The sequence below is a fragment of the Protomyces lactucae-debilis genome (genome assembly GCF_002105105.1).
Source record: "Protomyces lactucae-debilis strain 12-1054 chromosome Unknown BCR37scaffold_7, whole genome shotgun sequence".
Lineage (NCBI taxonomy): Eukaryota > Fungi > Ascomycota > Taphrinomycetes > Taphrinales > Protomycetaceae > Protomyces > Protomyces lactucae-debilis.
The window spans coordinates 325,413-345,528 of record NW_024467999.1 but is presented as its reverse complement, the minus strand read 5'-3'; the positions used below and the strand labels follow the sequence as shown (position 1 = coordinate 345,528).

General features: G+C 50.9%; 10 protein-coding genes and 1 non-coding gene across 11 annotated transcripts; 6 read left to right on the top strand and 5 right to left on the bottom strand.

Moving 5' to 3' along the window:
* Positions 1–303: 303 nt before the first annotated feature.
* On the top strand, positions 304–2,277 carry BCR37DRAFT_378765 (uncharacterized protein). Its single transcript, XM_040869118.1, has one exon. It carries the CDS (start codon positions 363–365, stop codon positions 2,208–2,210), a length of 1,848 nt encoding a protein of 615 aa, XP_040726076.1. The 5' UTR covers positions 304–362; the 3' UTR covers positions 2,211–2,277.
* A 174-nt stretch (positions 2,278–2,451) lies between these two features.
* BCR37DRAFT_279842 (kinase-like domain-containing protein) lies at positions 2,452–4,615 on the top strand. The gene is made up of 2 exons (XM_040866812.1): positions 2,452–4,564; positions 4,606–4,615. The coding sequence occupies exon 1, from the start codon at positions 2,693–2,695 to the stop codon at positions 4,283–4,285; it is 1,593 nt and encodes a 530-aa protein (XP_040726075.1). The 5' UTR covers positions 2,452–2,692; the 3' UTR covers positions 4,286–4,564; positions 4,606–4,615.
* On the top strand, positions 4,455–5,761 carry BCR37DRAFT_346206 (MAP protein kinase; the record flags this gene model as incomplete). Its single annotated transcript, XM_040867675.1, has 2 exons — positions 4,455–4,564; positions 4,606–5,761. 2 exons carry the CDS (start codon positions 4,455–4,457, stop codon positions 5,759–5,761), a joined length of 1,266 nt encoding a protein of 421 aa, XP_040726074.1.
* Positions 5,762–6,757: 996 nt separating this feature from the next.
* On the top strand, positions 6,758–7,618 carry BCR37DRAFT_402424 (uncharacterized protein; the record flags this gene model as incomplete). The annotated part of the gene is made up of 1 exon (XM_040871911.1): positions 6,758–7,618. The coding sequence occupies one exon, from the start codon at positions 6,758–6,760 to the stop codon at positions 7,616–7,618; it is 861 nt and encodes a 286-aa protein (XP_040726073.1).
* A 318-nt stretch (positions 7,619–7,936) lies between these two features.
* Positions 7,937–8,017, bottom strand: BCR37DRAFT_t17. Its single transcript has one exon. It is a non-coding gene; the product is annotated as a tRNA-Ser (tRNA).
* Positions 8,018–8,133: 116 nt separating this feature from the next.
* BCR37DRAFT_279859 (Oxysterol-binding protein-domain-containing protein) lies at positions 8,134–10,926 on the bottom strand. Its single transcript, XM_040866813.1, has one exon. The coding sequence runs from the start codon at positions 10,711–10,713 to the stop codon at positions 8,212–8,214; it is 2,502 nt and encodes an 833-aa protein (XP_040726072.1). The 5' UTR covers positions 10,714–10,926; the 3' UTR covers positions 8,134–8,211.
* A 1,144-nt stretch (positions 10,927–12,070) lies between these two features.
* Positions 12,071–12,641, bottom strand: BCR37DRAFT_378760 (uncharacterized protein). Its single transcript, XM_040869117.1, has one exon. It carries the CDS (start codon positions 12,631–12,633, stop codon positions 12,199–12,201), a length of 435 nt encoding a protein of 144 aa, XP_040726071.1. The 5' UTR covers positions 12,634–12,641; the 3' UTR covers positions 12,071–12,198.
* A 703-nt stretch (positions 12,642–13,344) lies between these two features.
* On the bottom strand, positions 13,345–15,205 carry BCR37DRAFT_277475 (uncharacterized protein). Its single transcript, XM_040866808.1, has 2 exons — positions 14,726–15,205; positions 13,345–14,673 (listed from the first exon to the last, which is right to left on the bottom strand). The coding sequence occupies exons 1-2, from the start codon at positions 14,967–14,969 to the stop codon at positions 13,532–13,534; spliced, it is 1,386 nt and encodes a 461-aa protein (XP_040726070.1). The 5' UTR covers positions 14,970–15,205; the 3' UTR covers positions 13,345–13,531.
* Positions 15,206–16,659: 1,454 nt separating this feature from the next.
* BCR37DRAFT_392233 (uncharacterized protein) lies at positions 16,660–17,172 on the top strand (the record flags this gene model as incomplete). The annotated part of the gene is made up of 1 exon (XM_040871125.1): positions 16,660–17,172. The coding sequence occupies one exon, from the start codon at positions 16,660–16,662 to the stop codon at positions 17,170–17,172; it is 513 nt and encodes a 170-aa protein (XP_040726069.1).
* Positions 17,173–17,506: 334 nt separating this feature from the next.
* On the top strand, positions 17,507–19,287 carry BCR37DRAFT_378757 (uncharacterized protein). The gene has a single exon (XM_040869116.1). The coding sequence runs from the start codon at positions 17,581–17,583 to the stop codon at positions 19,021–19,023; it is 1,443 nt and encodes a 480-aa protein (XP_040726068.1). The 5' UTR covers positions 17,507–17,580; the 3' UTR covers positions 19,024–19,287.
* On the bottom strand, positions 19,223–19,679 carry BCR37DRAFT_392231 (uncharacterized protein; the record flags this gene model as incomplete). Its single annotated transcript, XM_040871124.1, has 2 exons — positions 19,223–19,356; positions 19,394–19,679. The coding sequence occupies 2 exons, from the start codon at positions 19,677–19,679 to the stop codon at positions 19,223–19,225; spliced, it is 420 nt and encodes a 139-aa protein (XP_040726067.1).
* Between the last annotated feature and the right edge of the window lie 437 nt (positions 19,680–20,116).

Genomic DNA, 20,116 nt, shown 5'->3' with positions numbered 1-20,116 from the left:
TCAAGCCAAAATACAAGACTTGGGCTTCGCCGTAGCGCCATATGCAGCTGGGATAGTCTGAGCGAAGGAAGACTCTGTACAGCATGCGCTGTTCCCATCCTGCCTCGTCATCTGGCAGGTTTTCTTTATGGTAGAATATTGAGCTGGTGCAAACTTCTTTCATGGAGCCTCCTGTGCGAGAGCATGAGCCCACAGCCAGTCTGAGTACTTGGTGTCAGTACTAGCTAAGTCTCGCTGTGGTGAGTTGTGAAACTTCGCTCGGCTAAATAGAAATCGAAAAAAGACAAAGAAGCAGCAAGAGCACGACGACCAGCTACAGACAGCATCAGGGCTCCTCTCCTCATACATAGCATCTACTGAGGATGGCCGATATCTCCGCACAGACCATCCCCTCGGCCTCCGTCCCCGTGCCGACGCAAGTCACAGCTCCACCTGCTTCTCTCTGGGACCGCATCTCAACCTGGACAGCCGATAACAAGGCCACTGTCTTTGCGATAGCAGGCGGCCTTGTGATTGTTGCAGGCGGGTCGTACTACCTCTACAGCAAGCGAGATACACCACCACCGCCCTCCACACCCGCATCCGATTCACCCATGCTAGATGGCGAATCTGCTGCAGAGAAGAAGGAGCGGAAGCGTAAAAAGACGCGCAAGGCTGCCTCTGGACCGTCATCGAGCGCACCTACTACAGACAAGGAGAGCGAGTATGTGATTCCTGCACTCGATGCAGCGAGTGCGAGTGGAGCGGATAAGAAGAAGCATGCGGATCTCATTAAAAAACACGGCAATACGGCATACGCCAAAAAGGATTACAACGAGGCCATTGCGCTCTACAGTAAAGCAATTGAGGTGGTGGCGGACCCCGTGTATTACTCAAACCGCAGTGCGTGTCACGCAGCACTCAAGGATGAAGAAGCAGTGATTCGTGACACAACCGAGGCCTTGCGTTTGGATCCGTCGTATGTCAAGGCGCTCAATCGGCGTGCACAGGCATACGAGCACGCAGAGCGGTACCAGGAAGCGCTACTGGATTACACTGCAGCCAGCATTATGGACAATTTCGCCAATCCTGCTGCTGGACAGGCTATTGAAAGGCTGTTGCGCAATGTGGCAGAGGCAAAGGCGAAAGATATGCTTTCATCGCGAACAGATCGTATGCCCTCTGTCAGTTTCATTTCTGCCTACCTCGATGCATTCAGGCCCAAGGAAATGCCGACTTTCGGAAGCGAGGATGAAGCACAAGGCGATGTGCACTTGAAGCGTGCCATGGAAGCGACGACTGCGCGAGACTACAAGGCAGCTGTGGCGCATCTGGAAAAAGCTCACGGCAAGCCCTTCTCTACACCTGAACTGGAAGCACTAGCGTTGAATGCGAGTGCTACATACAAATTTGTCCGTGCAGATGTCGAGTCAGCCATGCGGGATGTCAACCGGTCACTTGAGCTACAACCGACCTTGACAAACTCACTCGTGAAGCGCGCGAGCATGCACATGGAGATGGGAGACCGTAACAGGACCTTGGCAGACTTTGACAAGGCCATCGACATCAACCCGGAAGACCCCGATATTTACTACCACCGCGGACAGTGCAATTTCATTCTGCAAGACTATGCCACTGCAGCAAAGGATTATCAAAAGTCTATTGACCTGGACCCTGACTTTGTCTTTTCACATGTACAACTCGGTGTGTCGCAGTACAAGCTCGGTTCTATCCCATCGAGTATGTCGACCTTCAGACGCTCTCTTGTGAAATTCCCCGAAAGCGCAGAAGTCTACAACTACTTTGGCGAGCTACTGCTTGACCAAGGCAAATTCGAGGAAGCCGTTGACAAGTTTGACACGGCCATTTCTTTGGAGCGTGCTCAAAACTCACGGGCAGCACCCAACGTCATGCCTCTCATCAACAAAGCGTTGTGCATGTATCAATGGAAGAAGGATATTTTCCAAGCTGAGGAACTCTGTCGCAAGGCACTCATGCTTGACCCTGAATCTGACGTGGCTCTTGCAACACTCTCGCAATTCTTGTTGACGCAAGGGAAGGCAAAAGAGGCATTGCAGTACTTTGAACGGTCTGCACAGGTCGCACGGACAGAGGCGGAAATTATCAATGCGTTGAGTTATGCAGAGGCAACACGGACGCAGTTGGAGGTGGAACGCAAGTATCCTGATTTAGCGGCCAAGATGGCTGCCATGGCAGGTCCTCGGGCGTAGTGAGATGGTAGCTAGCGGGTATATCGTTCGAAACAGGCATCATAAAAACTCCTCTCTTGCTTTCCCCAGGTTCTGTGTCTTTCCCGTCAACTCTTTTCTGTGGAGTTGAGGTTTTGGCACAACGACGACCACCCACACCACACGACAAATAGCAAAAGCGCCCTGTATGCCATGAGCTCCCTCGGTCCCGAGCGGGACGCCGCAGATTTGCATGGCTCGAGCACCAATATCGACACTGCCGTCGATCTCAGCGATGGTAATAAAAAAGATCTCAAGCGTGCCAATCCAGGTGAGGCGCAATGATGATGTTTTATGTTTGCTGACGATAGAATTCCGATATGCGATTGTCAAGACACTTGGAGAAGGCTCTTTTGGCAAGGTGAAGCTGTATGTGTCTGCGCATCGCACAAGGAGGCTAATCAATCAGGGCCGAACATCTTGTGACGAAGCAGCGCGTTGCGCTCAAGATCATCTCGCGCAAGATGATACAAAACAACGATATTGCCTCACGGGTAGAGCGCGAGATTCAATATCTCAAACTGCTTCGTCATCCGCACATCATCAAGCTCTTTGAGGTCATCAATACGCCAACAGACATCATTATGGTGATTGAATATGCAGGCAATGAGTTATTTGACTATATTGTCAAGCGCGGCAAGATGGGCGAGCAGGAAGGCCGGCGCTTCTTTCAACAAATTATCTCTGCTGTTGAGTACTGTCATCGACACAAGATTGTCCATCGCGACCTCAAGCCAGAGAATTTATTGCTAGACGACCAATTCAACGTCAAGATTGCCGATTTCGGCTTGAGCAATTTCATGACGGACGGAAACTTTCTGAAGACGTCGTGTGGCTCACCCAACTATGCAGCGCCAGAAGTCATTTCGGGTAAGCTCTATGCTGGCCCCGAAGTAGATGTGTGGTCATGCGGCGTCATTCTATATGTCATGCTCTGTGGTCGTCTACCATTTGACGATGAATTTATCCCAACCCTCTTCAAAAAGATTAATGGTGGTATCTACAATCTACCATCCTATCTATCTTCTGGTGCAAAAAGTCTATTGCAAAAGATGCTGGTGGTCAATCCAATGAATCGCATCACGATTGAAGGAATTCGCGATCATGCCTGGTTCAAAGAAGACCTGCCAGACTATCTGCTGCCCGTTGCTGAGGAAAGTTTCGAGCGTGTTGATGACAAGGTCGTCACACAGCTTGGCAAGGCCATGGGTTACAAACCAGCGGAAATCAAGGAAGCTCTACAACATGACGGCGTCAGTGAAATCAAGGAAGCCTACAAGATTGTTGCGGAAAACAACCTGATGCGGCGGGAACATGCCAAGGTTGGTAAAGAAATGGAATCTTTCCTGGCTCAATCACCTCCAGCATGGACTGCTTCGTCTTCCAAGTCACCAGGTACGCTCCGGCAAACATTCTCACCTGTGGGCAGTCAAATGAATACCCCGGATCAGCCCATGTCACCTGTTCATGAGAGCTTGCACGAACACAGTACCATCAGTATTCTTCCTTCAAGTATACCAGTCTATCACCGCGCACTCATGCACAAGGAGGATGTCGGTAGCATAGCGGAAGAGCCGACACTTGGAGCGCGGCGCTCCTTGCATATCTCCACGCATGCAACGTCTGCTGCACTCAGTGGATCTGCCGGAAAGAAGCAACGCCCACAACGCTGGCATTTCGGTATTCGATCACGCAGTAGTCCACTGGATGTCATGTTGGAAATTTATCGAGCACTCAAGCAGATGGGTGCAGAGTGGATTGATCGAGGTCCTGAAGCGGATCCGTTTATGATTACGGCGCGGTGGCTCAAGGCACATGAGGAAGGGTCTGTGATGGTATATTTGGACGTCCAGCTCTATCAGCTCGAACCCAATAACTTCCTGGTGGATTTCAAGTGTGCTGGCTATGAACGTGTCCGGGAAGGCGAGGGAGAAGGTCTTGATCGTTTCGTCAAGGATGAGTCGTATGGTGGGCACAAGGCTGAAAGTGACAAGGAGGCGACTTCTGCGTTTCCCTTTCTGGATGTCGCCTCGAAGCTCATCACCTCGCTGATGTAGTCCTTTGCGATATTGTCTATCTTTCGTACGTATACAGTCAACATTGTCAATACTTCCCTTCCCGCCAGTCAACATTGTCAATACTTCCCGCATTTCGACTTCAATTGCGACAACGACACATCTCCATCTTCACAGCACACGCAGCCAGCTGCAGCGCTTGCAGGCCGTCATGCCGAATCAAGGCCGCAAGACCTTCACCATTCAAGGCCAAGACTTTGTCGTGCAAGACAACTTTGAGATCATCAAAGAGCTAGGTCAAGGCGCCTATGGCATCGTCGTGTATGTCGCGCACTTCGTAAAACAAGCCGCTAATTCCCTAGATCTGCCCGCAATATGGTGGGAGACGCAGAGTCTGTTGCCATCAAGAAGGTCACCAATGTGTTTAGCAAGCGCATCCTAGCCAAGCGCTGTCTCCGTGAGGTCAAGCTCCTGCAGCACTTTCGCGACCACAAAAACATCACCTGTCTCTATGATATGGACATTGTCGATCATGCGCGCTACAACGAGCTTTACCTGTATGAAGAGCTCATGGAAGCGGATTTGCATGCGATCATTCGCAGTGGTCAACCCTTGACGGATGCGCACTACCAGAGCTTCATCTACCAAATCTTGTGCGGCCTAAAGTACATTCACTCTGCCAATGTGCTGCATCGCGATCTCAAACCGGGAAACATCTTGGTAAATGCAGACTGTGAGCTCAAGATTTGTGATTTCGGGTTGGCTCGTGGCTATTCGGATGTTGCAGAGGAAAATGCCGGCTTCATGACAGAGTATGTTGCTACACGATGGTATCGCGCACCAGAGATTATGCTTTCGTTTCAATCCTACAGCAAAGCCATTGATCTTTGGTCGGTGGGCTGCATCTTGGCTGAATTGCTCGGTGGTCGACCATTCTTCAAGGGACGAGACTATGTCGATCAGCTCAATCAGATTCTGCATGTGCTCGGTACACCTGCCGAACCAACATTGAATCGCATCGGCAGTCAAAGAGCCCAAGACTACGTGCGAGGCCTTCCCTTCAAGGCGCCTATTCCTTTTGCTAGCATCTTTCCCAAAGCTTCAGGACTGGCCATTGACTTGCTCACCAGGTTACTCCAATTTGATCCAGCTGATCGCATCAACGTTGAGCAAGCCCTTGCGCATCCGTATCTGGCTGTATGGCATGATCCAGCAGAGGAGCCCGTATGCCCACAAGTATTTGACTTTGGCTTTGAGCAGGTGGATGATATTGATGAGATGAGAAGCATGATTTCTCAAGAAGTCGTGTCATTTAGGCAGCAAGTTCGGAGTCATGCGATACCTACAGCGAATGCAGCATCGGGTATCCAGATTGCTGCTGCGGGTGCGTCTGCTGCTGCTGCCGCTGGCTCAGGTGTGCTTGAGGAGCCGCCTAAACCGCAGAGTGCAGAGGACGAGCGAATGCAGGAGAATGACCTCGAAGCTGCACTGGCTGGAGGGATGGATTTGCGGCGATAGACGGTTTATAGAGAGGGCATGCCATGAATACACCACTTTTCACCTCCTGCCAGCTGTTTGTGACTGTGCCATCCCTCGGCCTCGTCGCCCCACAAATGAGCCGAGAGCACAACGCAAGACGAACACCACCCAAGAGCTGCTCTAGACATGTCCGGCATCATGGGAGGAGCAGCCTGTGGGCCCTCCAACGCACTCAAGACATTCTCTAAGCATGTCGATCATGATCGCACCTTACAACAAGACCGCCTCAACCAAGCGCGACAACAACCTGGCGGTTTTCGCGAAGGGAGCCAGCAAGCTCGGCAGGATGCAGCACAGATGATGCAGGATTTCTCAGGCGGTAGGGCGAGATCGGAGTCTCCTGTCTTTGCGCAACAGCAACCGGCAGCGGCGATGCATGCACAGCAGCAACATCGTGCTTCGAACGGGTGGCAAAATGAGTTTGGTGCGTTTGCTATGCATGAGCAGCAGCAGCAGCAACAGCAGCAGCAGCAGCAAAAGCAAGGAGGACAGCAACAGGCTTCGGGGTGGCGACAGGATTTCATGGATGGTCAACATCAGCAGCCGATGCAAGATCAAGGATATGCGCAACAGCAAGGGTACGGCATGGGCATGAATATGAATATGGGTTACCGTGGTGGTATGTGCATGATGGGCGGTATGCCAATGCAAATGCAGCCTATGCCCATGCAGCAACCTTCACAAAAAGGCAAGGAGAAGCTTGTTGAGCTCTCCTCTGAAAACTGGGAAGAGCAATTCAAGGCGCTCGATATGCAGCCCGAAGCACAAGTTGAAGAGCAAGCTGAACCCGAAGAAGATTTTCGGGATTTCGAAAGTATCTGGAAGGAGATGCAGGAGGAAAACCCAGCACTCGCGGAAGAGTGGGCGACTGAGTTTGAACAACCGATGGATGCGAGCGGCAAGCCCAATCTGGGCGAGTATCTATTTGAACCAAATAATCAGTACATGCAGCATGCAAATCCCTTCGAGGAAGGTATGCGTTTGCTGAAGAATGGCGGTGGCAGTCTATCAGAGGCTGCATTGTGCTTTGAGGCTGTCTGCCAGCGCGAGGAAGGTGATGTCCAGCAAAAGGCATGGTGTCAGCTTGGTCTTTGCCAAGCACAGAATGAAAAGGAGGATGCAGCCATCAAGGCGCTTGAAAATGCCATTCGCCTCGATCCCGGAGACCTCGAAGCACTCATGGGCCTTGCAGTCAGCTACACAAACGATGGCTATGACACCGCAGCCTACCTCTCCCTTGAACAGTGGCTCGTGGCCAAGTATCCAAATCTCGTCAGTGATATCACCATGGACACTTCGAACCGCAAGGAAGTGCACCAAAAGGTCACCTCACAGTTCATCAAGGCTGCGCAGCTCTCACCCGCAGGCGCTGAGATGGATGCTGATGTCCAAGTTGGACTCGGCGTCTTGTTTTATGGCGATGAAGAGTACGACAAGGCTGTCGACTGCTTCTCGGCAGCATTGCGCATCCGACCAGACGACGCACTGCTTTGGAATAGGCTGGGCGCCACACTCGCCAACTCTGGCAAGTCTGAAGATGCCATCGAGGCGTATACACGCGCACTTGAAATCTCACCCACATTTGTCCGTTGTCGCTACAATCTCGGTGTTTCGTGCATCAATATTGGTGTATACGAGGAAGCCGCACAGCATCTGCTCTCGGGTCTCGCGATGCATCAAACGATGGGTGATCGTGGCGGTGGTGTCAATCTGAGTACGAATTTATGGGAGACGCTGCGTCGCGTGTTTTTGGTTGGGATGAACAGACCTGATTTGAGCAAGCTTGCGGTATCAGGCGCTGATGTCGAGCAGTTTAGGGGAGAATTCGAGTTTTAGGTGTCAGGCCGTATAAACGTGACCCGTTCGGGATTCTAAACCTTGGGATCGCTTTGTAGAGTCCTGATTCCTGAAGCACACGCGCCTATTCAGGTCCACTAAATCACAAGTGATACGGTCTATGCAACATCCGCGAAAGCGCCACTGACAACGGCCTGCAGGAGTACAGACGCCGTGCCATCTCGATCGCATTTGATGTCACCTTTCCCATACATCTCGAGAGCCATACTGGCAGGGTCAAGCTCAAAGGCAAGTCGTGCACCCTTCGCCTTGATGGCTCAATGCTCTCTTCGTGTTCGATAGCAGGACAAAAAATATCGCCACCGACAGGATTTGAACCTATGCGCTCGAAAGCAATTGATTTCAAATCAATCTCCTTAACCACTCGGACACAGTGGCGATTCGAACTCCAGGTTGCGCAGTTCAGTGCAGGCTGAGCCAAGCTATCATTTATCGGCGCAAATTTTGGATAGAATTTGATTGCAAAATTTTGGGGAGGAAAAAGAGCAGTCACAAATCATGACCAAATCTCATCACACCATAAGAGCACAGAAAGATGTGAGCAATATCAAGTGAATCATCATACAACGTCGCTAGCTCAATTCAAATATCTGAGGCAGACCCTGCCAGTCTCCTCGTTTCCTCCGGCCCCAATAATCTCCATCGGCATCTGTTCGCAAGCGCCAAGACTGTTGCTGTCCATCTTCAGCTGGCTCAAAAAATAGTGGTTTGGTGAGCTCTTGTCCAGCCTGTCGCCGTTGTCGCTGCTGCCCCTCCAGTTGCTCCTTGAGTCGCTGAGCGTCATCAAGACGACCTTCCTCCCTTGCCCTCAAGTCTGGACGCAGTCGAGCATCCGTTGGTGCTAGTTTACCCTCCTCCAAGGGCGTCACCTCATTCAGTTGCGCCGTAAAGACTGGGAAGCCACAGTGTTCTTCAGGCTCTGGCAACAATGCTCCGGCTTGCCACGCAATGTGGCCATCATGATCGTCTGTGCTATTCCATCGCAAGCTTGATGTCCAAGTACCAGTGAGCGACTTGTCGTATGCTTGATGGAATTTATCGACAGCCGTGATGGTGACCTCTTCACTTCTGCCAGAAAATAGGCCTCCTGCTTTGAATTGCACTACTGCTCTGTCACCATTCCAACCGGCAATGGTCATTTCACCGGCAGGCTCTAGATACTTTTCGCCCATGGCAGCATTGCGCAAATAGCAAATCGGCTTCTCGTAACTAAATACATCATCGCCCATTGCAATTGTTGTCTGTCCCTGCGTGATGAGCTCTAGCGACTTGCCATAAAACTTTTGAGACGTCGCTGCATACTGTGTCATAGTCCATTGCCGACTTTCACACTGCAGGGCAACACCGACTGTTGGACGGTGGACCACCTTTTCAGCCAACAAGCGGAATCCTTGCTCAGGGCGACACAACTCGTACGTCTCGCCTAGTAGTGGATTAAAGGGTTTGCGAATAGCACGTACACGGTGTCGCATACTTGCGAATCCAGAGACGGCAAACGCAGCAACAAGCAGAATGCGAGACCCGTCGTCTGTCTTTGCACGAGCAGCTTGGTCGAGAAGAGAAGCATACTCAAAGTCTTCAGCTACGCGTTGAACAAGCGAGAGTGGTTCATTGGAGCCTGCAGGAGCTGATTGTGCTGAAATGTCGCTCCCAAGGCTTTTGCGCAGCATGGCAGCCAAGGACGGCGGCTGATCAAGGATCGGCGGCACAGTGCTGCGGCGCGTAGGTGTCGACTCGTTGAGGGGATACAAGTCGCGTTGATGAACGGGCTGTGCTAGTTGTGGCGAAAGCAACGTTTCTGCAACATCCAAGTCTGATTCACCGTCCGAGTCTTGCTTGTCTGTATCCATGTCAGAATTATCGTCCGAGTCATGATGTGCAACGAGCAAGCCATCATCTGTCCACACTTCATTGGCATCCTCAAAGACATCATCTACACTGCGTGTGGAATCAATCGACAGTCGAGGAGCGAAAGACATGCCGAGCTTGTGTTCAGTTAAGAGCGCATTGAGCTTTTGCACAGCATGACTCAGCTGTGCTTCTGCGCTGATCAGCATTGTCCGCTTCGTCAGGCTCAGTTTCATCTGAGACGCATCGTCTGCGGAGGGTACCATGGGTTCCAATTGCGACTTTCGGCGCGGCCAAAATGGTCGGCCCGTTTCAGACTTGGGCGTGTCCAATTTATCCTCATTGAGAGTTTCACGCAGGCTAGCCTGTACTTCTGTCAAGGATTGTGATATAGCGCCAATTCTGAGCCAAGTTTGCTTGTCTGGCGCCGTAGCTGGTGATCCACCCGGCTGCACACGCGGCACATCCTTTATCTTTGTAGCAGCTAGCAAAGCTTGGCACCACATACTGAATGCGCCACTGTTGCGCGCCCGCAAGTTCCAGACCTCTGCGCCAGAATCGACATTGATCTCGAGTCGTGCTGCATCTGCACTAATGACTGCGAGCTTGAGTGGAATCGCACCGCGTTGTGCCGTTGCTGACGAATTGAGGTAATAATGAAGTGCATTGTCGCCAAAGTCAAGCACAAAGTACCGGCTTGCCCATCCTTGCAGCTTCTTTCGTCGTCGTTTGAGCAGGTATCCCGTCAAGTGATCTGCCTGAGCCTCAGCCTTCCAGCGGTCGTCATCCACGAGTTGCGCATTGGACGGATGCGCATGTACTCCAGCTGTCGATTCGACTTGAATGATGAAGAGCACGCGCTTTGCAGTCTGCTTGGAAAAGGTGTTGTCAAACACGAGCGCATACATGCCATCCTCCTGACATGCAAATGTGCCCTTTGTCACCTTGCCGCCGGGGATTTTTCCGCCATTCTGCACGAGTCGAAGACCAGCAGAGTCCAATCTATCGCCGAGACTCAATCCAGTTGCAAGGCTGGTGCTTGACTTTTGCTTCGCGTTGAGGGAGCTGGCGCCGGCGCGTTCGCGACTTGTTTTGTAAAGGCCGTAGCAGATGGAGTGTCGCTCAGGCTTGATGCTATAGTAGAGAGACTGGCCTGCTTTGGCGCTCATATATCGAACGAAGATGTCGCGCGAATGAACTTCGACTTGCTCTAGCTTCAAATCCATGAGTGCTAGCGCATGTGCTGTCGCTGGTTTCAGTGTCGTTGGCGCCAAAGATGTCGGTCTGTTGTGGCCGCCGCTTTTAGATAGCTAAACACGCAAAAAGGGTGAGCGACCCCTGGGCAGTTGCAAATTAGCAACCATAGTTTGAACGGACAGAGACGGTTTTGGGGGTGCTCATCAGAGTCAGTGATCAAGTACACTTGATAGATAATGAAGAGATGACCATGGGACTTTGTACAGTCGTCCAGTATCTGGGAATTCAGGTTTGCTTGAATCAGCTATATATCTAGGATACTTGCAACGCTTATTAGGAAGATACAAGATGATAGTCAAAAATGGCAGAGGTCAGCTGTAAATATGAGTTTATAAAGATCTGGAGCTAAGCTTTAGGTATTTAGCTTCTGAAAGATGATTGCTGAGTGAAGGTTGCCCGATTGTAGACACAGGTGTAAAGAGGCTCTCGAAAGCTAAACTGAGCTGTAATTGACCATACTTAGCTGCCAAAACGGAGGCTAGACACTGTAGTCTCGGGTCGTGCAATGGTAATCAGATCGGAACCCTTGATGAGAAAAGCCTTTGATGTCTTTGCATACATTCTGATCTCGGCGCTCACAATGAACGGCTCCAGCACTGGCTTTCTTCTCATATTGAAAGCCGTACTGCCCAAATCTTTGGTTCAATCGCGCTTCCAGCGTCTTTGAACTGCAGTTCTGCCCATGCTTGTGCATTCGCATAAGAAGAATGGATGCAAAACACTTACACCTTTGAATTGAGGTCTCTTTTTCAAGGTACTGCTCATGATAGTAATCCAAGCATGCTCCACTATCAGCAGCACACTCATCTTCGCTGTCAAGGTATGCTTTTTGTGCTTGAATAAACTGGATTGAGGACGTGTCGGCAACTTTGAGCCATGATGCAAGGGCTATAGCATTGACTCTGTCGCGGCATCGTTCAATACATTCAATGTCAGCCCATGCAGGAGAGCTAACTGAATCTGATGCGTTGCTTGGCCATGCCGCTCGAGAGTCCCATACTGTTTGTTTTATCAAAGCGAAGTCTGCCACTTCCTTCACCATCGGCCATTGATGACACTCCATAGCTCCACAGCTGACAGTCCTGAAGGTGTTCATCCAAGAACTTGAAGACAGAAGCAGTATCCAAGCAGCTAGGTATGTAGACATCTTTGATCGTGGGCTACTTGGTTTGCGTTTGAGGACGTGCGTCTGCATTAGAATGTTCAAGCTTGATGTCGATGCGGTGGCAGCAAAATTCAGGGGCTTCTGGTCAAAATGAGTTTCTCACGCTTTGTGAAGATCACCATCACAGCTGAAGCTTGTGCCGATGCATAGTCACATCTACGTGTACGTAAAGCTATAGTGGATCAGCTAGCTCATTGCGATGATCAAGAGCACAACCAGTTAAAAGACCAGAAAGGACAAGTCATTGACATTGAATGACTTTCACTGTCTAAGGCTGACGGAAGAGCAGCTAATCTCGCTGCAATGGAGATGGAGGATCTTCTCGTGGGCAAACTCCATCCCACGACCATGTACCCACCGTTGAGCAGCGGCCAGGATCCCTCTTCGACTCAGAACTGGGCGGAACTGGACAAGTCGCGTCTTCAGCACTTGCTCCTGGAAAGACCCAGAATCCAAAGGGGTTGAAAAATGCTTCAAGACGTCGTTGAGTTGCTTCAAGTGAACAATCGACGCCACTCATTTGTTTTCGCAAGTGCACTGCTTGCAACAGAGCGCCACAAGAGCATGATTGATCGACTGTCCCTTTGTTCTCCGTCCAACCCCAAAAATGAAGACAGATACTAGCTGATGGGCCTTTCGAAAAGGATGTGAGACTAGCACAAGGATCTGGATTGTCAAGGTATGCTTGCTGTGCATGTGACAAGTTGTAAGCCGCCCGTAGCATTGAGTCGTGAAGAACATCGTCTGTGAGAGGAGGCGCGTACTCAGGAAGGTAATAGAGAGCGTGGACGTAGTCACGGCAGACTTCGTAACAGTTGTCCTTCTTCTCCTCAAACATCGTCAGACTTGGCTTTCTCAGGATAGACTCATAGCCACTGATTGTAGTGAACCATTTGACCACCGAGATTTGTCGACAATTCGATTCTGCCGCCGCCTGCAAAAGTGTGCAAAGCGAAAGCATGCAAATGCACGAGAATGAGAAAGCAGGACGTCAATTTGGTTGTAATCTTGCTTATCATGGCAGGCATTAAGACTTTGTGGTTGATGTTGTCGTTCAGACAATTTGTGGATCTCGTCCAGTTTTGCGTCAGCTTGTCAGCCGCTTCAACATGATGTCTCCAGACGAAGACACGCGCACGTACGCGTGTGTAGACAGCTGCAGCCTTTGAAGCCCCTGAAAGCGAGAATTTACGAGATGAGATATGTTTTCAAGTCGCTTATTGACACTGAAACATATTCTCAACTATAAGCGTACTTAAAGAAACAGGCCTCTCAAAATGTAAACTCTGATCAGAGATTTCCCGTTCAAACTCGTCCGAGGAACTTGACAAGAGGCTGCCGATCACATTCATTTTCATACATTCATTTCGCCTTTTCGCGCCGGCAATTTACCCCTGAAAGGGGCCAACGAAGACGAGATGGGCAGGCAAAATAGCTGTCACAACAAAGGTCGGCAGCCTGAGAGACAAGATACGAGGGTTCCTCCATAATCTAGGATACTCATCGTACGGGGAAAATAAGACAAATAACACTCTCATAGCAAATACGACAAAGACACGCTAAGGGAAAAAAGGTACCATCGCAATCGCTTCAGCGCGTCAAGTCAAGACATCTCTCCGCATCTATCCCAAGGAAATGAGCGCACCAAGTGTCAAAACGCCGCCAAAGACCATTCCGGTTGCAAAGGACTTGGCTGATGAGTGCTTGCCGGGAGAGTCAATGATTTTTTGTTTCTTGAATGGCGAAGCAGAGTCAGCAGACTTCTCGCGGATCTTGATGGATACTGCCATCTCAGACACATCAGGCTCGGATTCTTCTTCAGGAGCAGGAAGCTCTGCTTCCTCAATCGTTCGCTTCTTATGATTGAGCACCGTCACGAGGGCAGAATCGTGCAAATTCTGGTGCGTCACCTGGTGCACTGCAGATCCGCTGGGTGAGGGAGTCGTCTGGCTACTCGCTTCAGTGTCGCCGCTGTCACTGTCTTGCCTCATCTTTTCCATTTTGCGTAGATACTCCAGCATCGGACCAAAAGTATTTGTGTATGCGACAAAGGCCGTCTCATCATTACCCTCGTCCTCATTACACGGAACTTTGGCATGCGAGAGAAAATGCCAAACAGCATCGATGGCGGTTTCCAAGAAGTTGAATTTGCGATGCTCGTCGAGTGTCTCGAACGCTTCTAACAATTGCCAGCCTCGGTATCCGAACATTGCGAGCAACTGACCTGTCAATAATGATTGAGGCGCAGACCCGGATGTCTCATCAGTATTAGACATGTTTTCGTCCGTGTGTTCGTCTTGGTCGCTCGACTGATCCATGTCGTCGTGATCTTCTGCGGCCAGGATATCAAAATCCACGTCCTTGGTTGCAAGCTTGGGCTGTGCTTCAGCAGTCATCTCACTTGGCGTGTCCACTGGATTCTCTTCATCAGGTGGTACTGTTTCGTGCTGTGGTGTTGCTGCTACAGGTCCTGCAGCTCCTTCGGAGGAAGCATCAGCACGCGACGTGTCTGCACCACAGGTAACGTCACGAGTGGCAGCCGGTAATTTGGTGGACGATGATTCTGACACATCGTGAGGATCTTCTGGCGAGGTAGCACGATTGATGCACTTGGCTTGCTGCTCAGGTTCAGGCAAGCCGTACGAACGAGGTGGCGGAGTGAGCGTCTTGGTCGACGATGGCTCTGCTGCTTTGGATACCTGGCGAGGCGGCGTCTGAGGTGCTGCAGAGATATTGACGATGTCTGAGATGCAGTGATAGTTGGCTAGACAACGTCAGTACCTGCAGCTGCTATCTCCACAATGAGAGAGACTTACCATCACCCTTGACCACGTTTGTGCCAAACTGGAGAGTATCACCTGAAGATAGTTCTACAGCTTTTCGCGTCGTCTTTGAGAGTCCTGTGACACTTGTAATGGTGGTAACGAGATACTTGTCTGTGAGTTGCTCGGAATTCACATAGGTTCCATGGGTCGATCCAAGATCCTGCAGGATGAGAAGATTATTGATCACATGGAGCTGCGCATGATTGCGCGACACAACAGAAGACTTGAAGAGCATGTTGTCTCGAGCTGCAGTCTTTGCGCCGTCTCTGGAATCCTGGCGACCAATCAAGACTGTCTCTCCTTGGCAGGATTAGTCTTGTGAGAAGCAATATGGAGCGGCGCACCTTCTTCGATAGTCAGAACGCGGTCTTTGAAGCTAACAAGGAATCCCATAGCTGCTGAAAGTGCCAGTGAGCAAGGGCGCACAGGTGTCCCCGTCTCTTGTCTGTGCTCTTTGTCGAGTCTTTGGTCGCTTCGCATGTGGGGGCAGATCTCGAGATGGACAGCCCAGTAAAGGATGGTCACAAAGTGTAGTTGCCCTGAAATACTCATGCTCAGGCCATACCATTGTAGTCCGCGATGATAGAATCAGCGTACGACATGTGTTCAAGGCGTGCTGGTTGCAAGATAGCCAGGTAAGCGGCAGCAATACTAGCCAGTCTGAGTTGCCGCATGTGACCAAGAAAGTATATAGGCTCTGCACCTATTCAGCAGTAGACGCTGGCAGCTGTGTAGCTGGGATCGGGACAAGTATGCAGCTGTTCCATCTCACTGCCAAACTCAAGCTTGGAGTTGCAGCATTGCAGCATTGCAGCATTGCCTAGGTAGTTCAAAATGGGCACTAGCTTGTCTGCCACCAGTGCCATGGTACTGTCATAGTCACTCATCACTAATCACTAATCACCACGCACCACTGCGGCACCAGAGGCTAGGAAAAGGTGATGAAGTGGACCAGCCTTAAATTTATGGTTGCGGGCTTCTGGTTGTAACCACAGGCGCGTAGCTTTCAATGAAGTAGGCTACTACTCAGCCCACTAGGCATACAATTCAGGCGGAGTCCCCGCTGCATTCAAATCAAGCTGTCAAGTACTGGCCAGTGAGACGCAGCCTCGACGCTACGACTTCAAAGTTCAAACTAGAGCTAGCGCGCTCGCTTCGACGTCAACACGATAAGCTGTTGCTGTGCCGTTGTATCATAACTTGACCGGGTGGACAACCAGCTGACACTCGCTGCCTACCTATACTGTTGACGGTGTACGTCTCTAGTAGAGGCATGACTAGTACAGAGACCAAGCTATGGCAGCTGACTCCATGAAAAGGAACACGGATCTTGAATATTCATGCTATTATCTTCAAGCATCCAGAGGAGGTTCAGTGAATGAATCTCAGACCCTCGGACCACCCAAGAGAGCCTCGCTTACGCTTGTCAAGGATCAAGTGCTAAACAGGCAAGCCTTACCGGTCAGCTGCAGCCTGCAGTGGTGATAGATAAACTGGCTGAGGACGCATAGCTGCCGCACGAATCAAACAGGCCAAAGCGGAACATTATTGAGTCGGATGGCACAGGGCGTCGTATCGGACTTTGCATGGCTACTACGTTGAATTGCATGGCAATTAGATTTGGTGGCTCGATCCGTTCACCATATCGTTGCGTTGGCAGACACTTGGAGTATAAGATGAGCATGCAGGTACTCCGTGTGCAGCATCAATCTCTTCTTCATCATGCACTTTGGCAACTTCTTCAACCTTGTTGCATTGCTTCAGCTGTCGTCGTCACGCAGCCTCCATCTCCCAAGTGCAATGCAGACAATTGTCTCCGAGGTCTCTTTGGCGTCAATGCCAAAGCATCCGCGGCCAACATGGCTGCGTTCTAAACTGGGCTGTCTACAGTGACAATCTCTATCTCTGGCACTGTGACAGCCACCATGACTGCGACGGTAGCCCCACCTGCTGCAGCATCTGTCTGTGATGGTCAGGGTGTTGAGAAGCGTGCGCGACGCTTTTCAAGTGCCTGCAGCTGTGTTGGCATTGCTCCAGTCACGACTACGACTAGTGTCGCTGCAGTTTCATCGACCAGTGCCGCTGCAGGTTCAGTTCCAATTGCACTCGGCCAAGTTGCAACAGGACAAAATGCTGTTTTGTGCATTCCCAGCGACAGCTTCGCCTACGCCTACAACGCCGATGCAGGCTTCGATTTCATTCAGCCCGACCGCGTCACGATCGGCACATCGTATACCGTCCCTCAAGCTGGCAACATCGTCTCTGCAACATTCTTCGATGGATACTCGGGAGGCAAACAGGCGTTCCAGGTGTGGCGACAGACAAACCTGTACAGATACACCCTCATCGGTGTCAGCGAGACTCTCGATTCTAATGGGTCAGGGCAGGTGCGTTCTTTTGTCCTTGCCCAGCCCATTCCTGTTCTGGCTGGAGATTGACTGGGCTTGTACTCTGTTTCATCGACTTGTGCTTTCGAATCGTCGGCGGAGGAGGCGGTCTACTATCAGGGGACAGGTACTGAGCAGACTGCTGTCGGAACAGAGATCTTGGTCCTGTCAACGCTCGGCTGGCTACTCAATGTCGCAGCTCTTTTGGAGCCAAGCACCTAGAACGGGCTTACATAGCGGTAGTGCTTCAGGCCCGAGTTCCAGAGTATACTGCGATGTATAGTACGTAGCTAAATCTGGGTCAACTCTAATCTTGGCAAATCTGACTGCGGCTGAGCCTTCCCCAGCCACTTTCTCTGCGCAACGGCTGCAGCATCGACTCATCCACCATCATCGAACCGAGCCTACTTAAGGCGCGCCGAGGCCGCCTCCCTTGTACTGTACAGTTTACCTTCAAGCATGAGCTACAATAACTACAACCAGCAGCAGAACTACAACAGCTATCCCCAGCAAAACTACGGCGGCGCACAGGGCCAGCAGCAACAGCAACCGTACGGCGGCGTACCAGCTGGGCAGTCCTACTCGTCGCAGCCATACAATACCCAGCCAGGCTATGGCGGCGCTCCTCCTCAGCAGCAGCAGTATGGTGCGCCTGCCCAGCAAAACTACGGCGCAATTCCTCAGCAGCAATACGGCGCTCCTCCTCAGCAAAACTATGGCGCACCCCCGCAACAGGCCTATGGCGCACCTCCTCAACAAGCCTATGGCGCACCACAGCAGGCCTATGGGGCGCCGCCTCAGCAAAACTACGGTGCTCCACCTCAGCAAGCTTATGGTGCGCCAGCGACGCAAAACTATGGGGCACCAGCATCGCAGAATTACGGTGCAGCGCCAACCCAACACTACGGTGCGCCCGCTCAACAAACCTACGGTGCACCACAAGCCGGCTACGTCCCACCACAACCAGCATTTGACCCAAGCTATAATGCCGATGCCGATGTTGCTGCCATTCGCAAAGCCACAAAAGGTTTCGGAACGGATGAAAAGCAACTCATTCGTATTCTTTCCCAAAAATCACCTGTGCATACGCAACAATTGCAACAGCGTTTCGAACAGACTGTTGGGAAATCACTCGCGTCGGTGATTGAGTCTGAAACGGGCAGGTGGTTTGGATTTGCACTGCTGGGTTGTGCCCTTGGTCCATTACAATTTGATGTGCATCTCTTGCATCGTGCTATGGATGGTCTTGGTACGCATGAAGATTTGCTCACTGAGATTCTCATCGGTCGATCCAATGCAGAGATGGATGCCCTCAAGTACGCTTACAAGCAGAAATACAACAAAGACTTGTTGGCTACCGTTCAAGGCGATTTGTCAATGAAGACAGAACGTATGTTCAATATGGCATTGACTGGTCGACGTGATGAAGAAAACATGATGATCGATCAAGGCCGTATTGGCGCAGACGTGCGTCAACTCTATGAAGCGTCGGCTGGTCGCATGGGAACAGATGAGATTGCAGTGTGTGGCATCTTACTCTCTCGCTCAGACAACTATCTCCGTGCGTTGAATGAGGCGTACAAGCATGCCTACCGCTCGACTGTGCCGGATATGATCAAATCTGAGTTTTCTGGTCATATGAAGGAAGGTCTTTTGCATGCCGTCGAGGGTGCCGTGGATCGTGCTCATCGAGATGCCAAGTTGCTTGAAGAAAGTATGGCTGGGATGGGTACGAAGGATGAACGACTCGCGTACAGGATTGTGCGAATGCACTGGGATAGGCAGCACACGCAGCGTGTCAAGCAGGTGTATGCACAGCTGTACAGGCAGGATCTTGCCAAGCGTATCAAGGGCGAGACGAGTGGCGACTTTGAACGCATCTTGCTTGCTTGTATCGAGTGAGATTTGGAGTCTGTAGTCTACTGTATATAGTTTATTGTTTCAACAGTGTCCCGTAACCGCTGCCGAAAGCTCTCATCACTCAGTCTGTGAACTTCAAAATTCAGGGGTAATTTGTCAGTATGAGTTATGATGCTGAGCTAGAGAATCGATATCTGCTATGATGAAGACACACACGAGCATTACTAGGCTAGTGCCGCTGTCACTCGACAGTATAGTCGGCACCACGACCACCTGCACTGGCATACTCGGTGACCTCACTCTGCAACAACGCTGGATCGAATTCTCGACCAAATTTGGGCAAGTACGTTTGTGCGCTTGATGTGGATGTCTTGACTAGTCGTTAGAAGAGAATCACGGAGATGCAACGGACCTTGCGTGTTTGTGTCCTTGGCTGGAAGCGACGACGTATTGTTGCCAGAGTTCTCCAAGTCGAGAAACACATCAGAGCCAGAAGTGAGATCAAAAGTTGTAGAATTGTTAAAAGTATCGTGCTGTCCCTTATCGAAGGCAGTACTTCTCGATTTGTCTTGCACATCAGACGAGGACTTGGCATCTTCGTTATTCTGCTGTGGCTTGTTGGAGTCTGAGAGGCTCACTGAGTGCTGGACGGCCTCCGGCAAGACTGACTTGGCAGCTGAAGACAAAGAGGTAGACATGATTCGTGGTTTTTGTGCAAGAAAGGGAGAAGGCAGCCTTGCTTCCCCTATGCTTTTGTCACTGCGTTGCCCGATCGATCGATCTTAGATGCCATCGCTGTTGCTTGCTTCACTCATGGTACTCGCGTCAGTCCAGCTCTTTTGCTCATTGAGATTCGAGGCCGACCCAACCGCGTAGATCCATAGCAAGCTGTCCTTGTTGACTGTGCTTCAATCGGAGCATCAACTGAGAGAAAAGAGAGACATCGCTCGAGATACTGAGCTATACTTGTTTCTACAGCCTTTTGCTGGGAACTTGTGTAGAGAGGCATTTTAGAGGCATTTGGCAGGCCAGGACGCTTCTAGCTTGAGGAGAGAGGTCGGTCAGATGCTATCACGTAGCACACCTGCATCAGTCTGCTCGAGCATAGAGACCAAATGAAGCAGAATATGAGAGC

Coding starts and splice junctions, on each gene's coding strand:
- BCR37DRAFT_279842 (XM_040866812.1), top strand. CDS start 2,693: ATGATACAAAACAACGATATTGCCTCACGGGTAGAGCGCGAGATTCAA.
- BCR37DRAFT_378757 (XM_040869116.1), top strand. CDS start 17,581: ATGAGCTACAATAACTACAACCAGCAGCAGAACTACAACAGCTATCCC.
- BCR37DRAFT_277475 (XM_040866808.1), bottom strand. CDS start 14,969: ATGCTCTTCAAGTCTTCTGTTGTGTCGCGCAATCATGCGCAGCTCCAT. Junction 14,674..14,725: donor AAACGTGGTCAAGGGTGATG/GTAAGTCTCTCT, acceptor GACGTTGTCTAG/CCAACTATCACTGCATCTCA.
- BCR37DRAFT_378765 (XM_040869118.1), top strand. CDS start 363: ATGGCCGATATCTCCGCACAGACCATCCCCTCGGCCTCCGTCCCCGTG.
- BCR37DRAFT_279859 (XM_040866813.1), bottom strand. CDS start 10,713: ATGGATTTGAAGCTAGAGCAAGTCGAAGTTCATTCGCGCGACATCTTC.
- BCR37DRAFT_378760 (XM_040869117.1), bottom strand. CDS start 12,633: ATGCTACGGGCGGCTTACAACTTGTCACATGCACAGCAAGCATACCTT.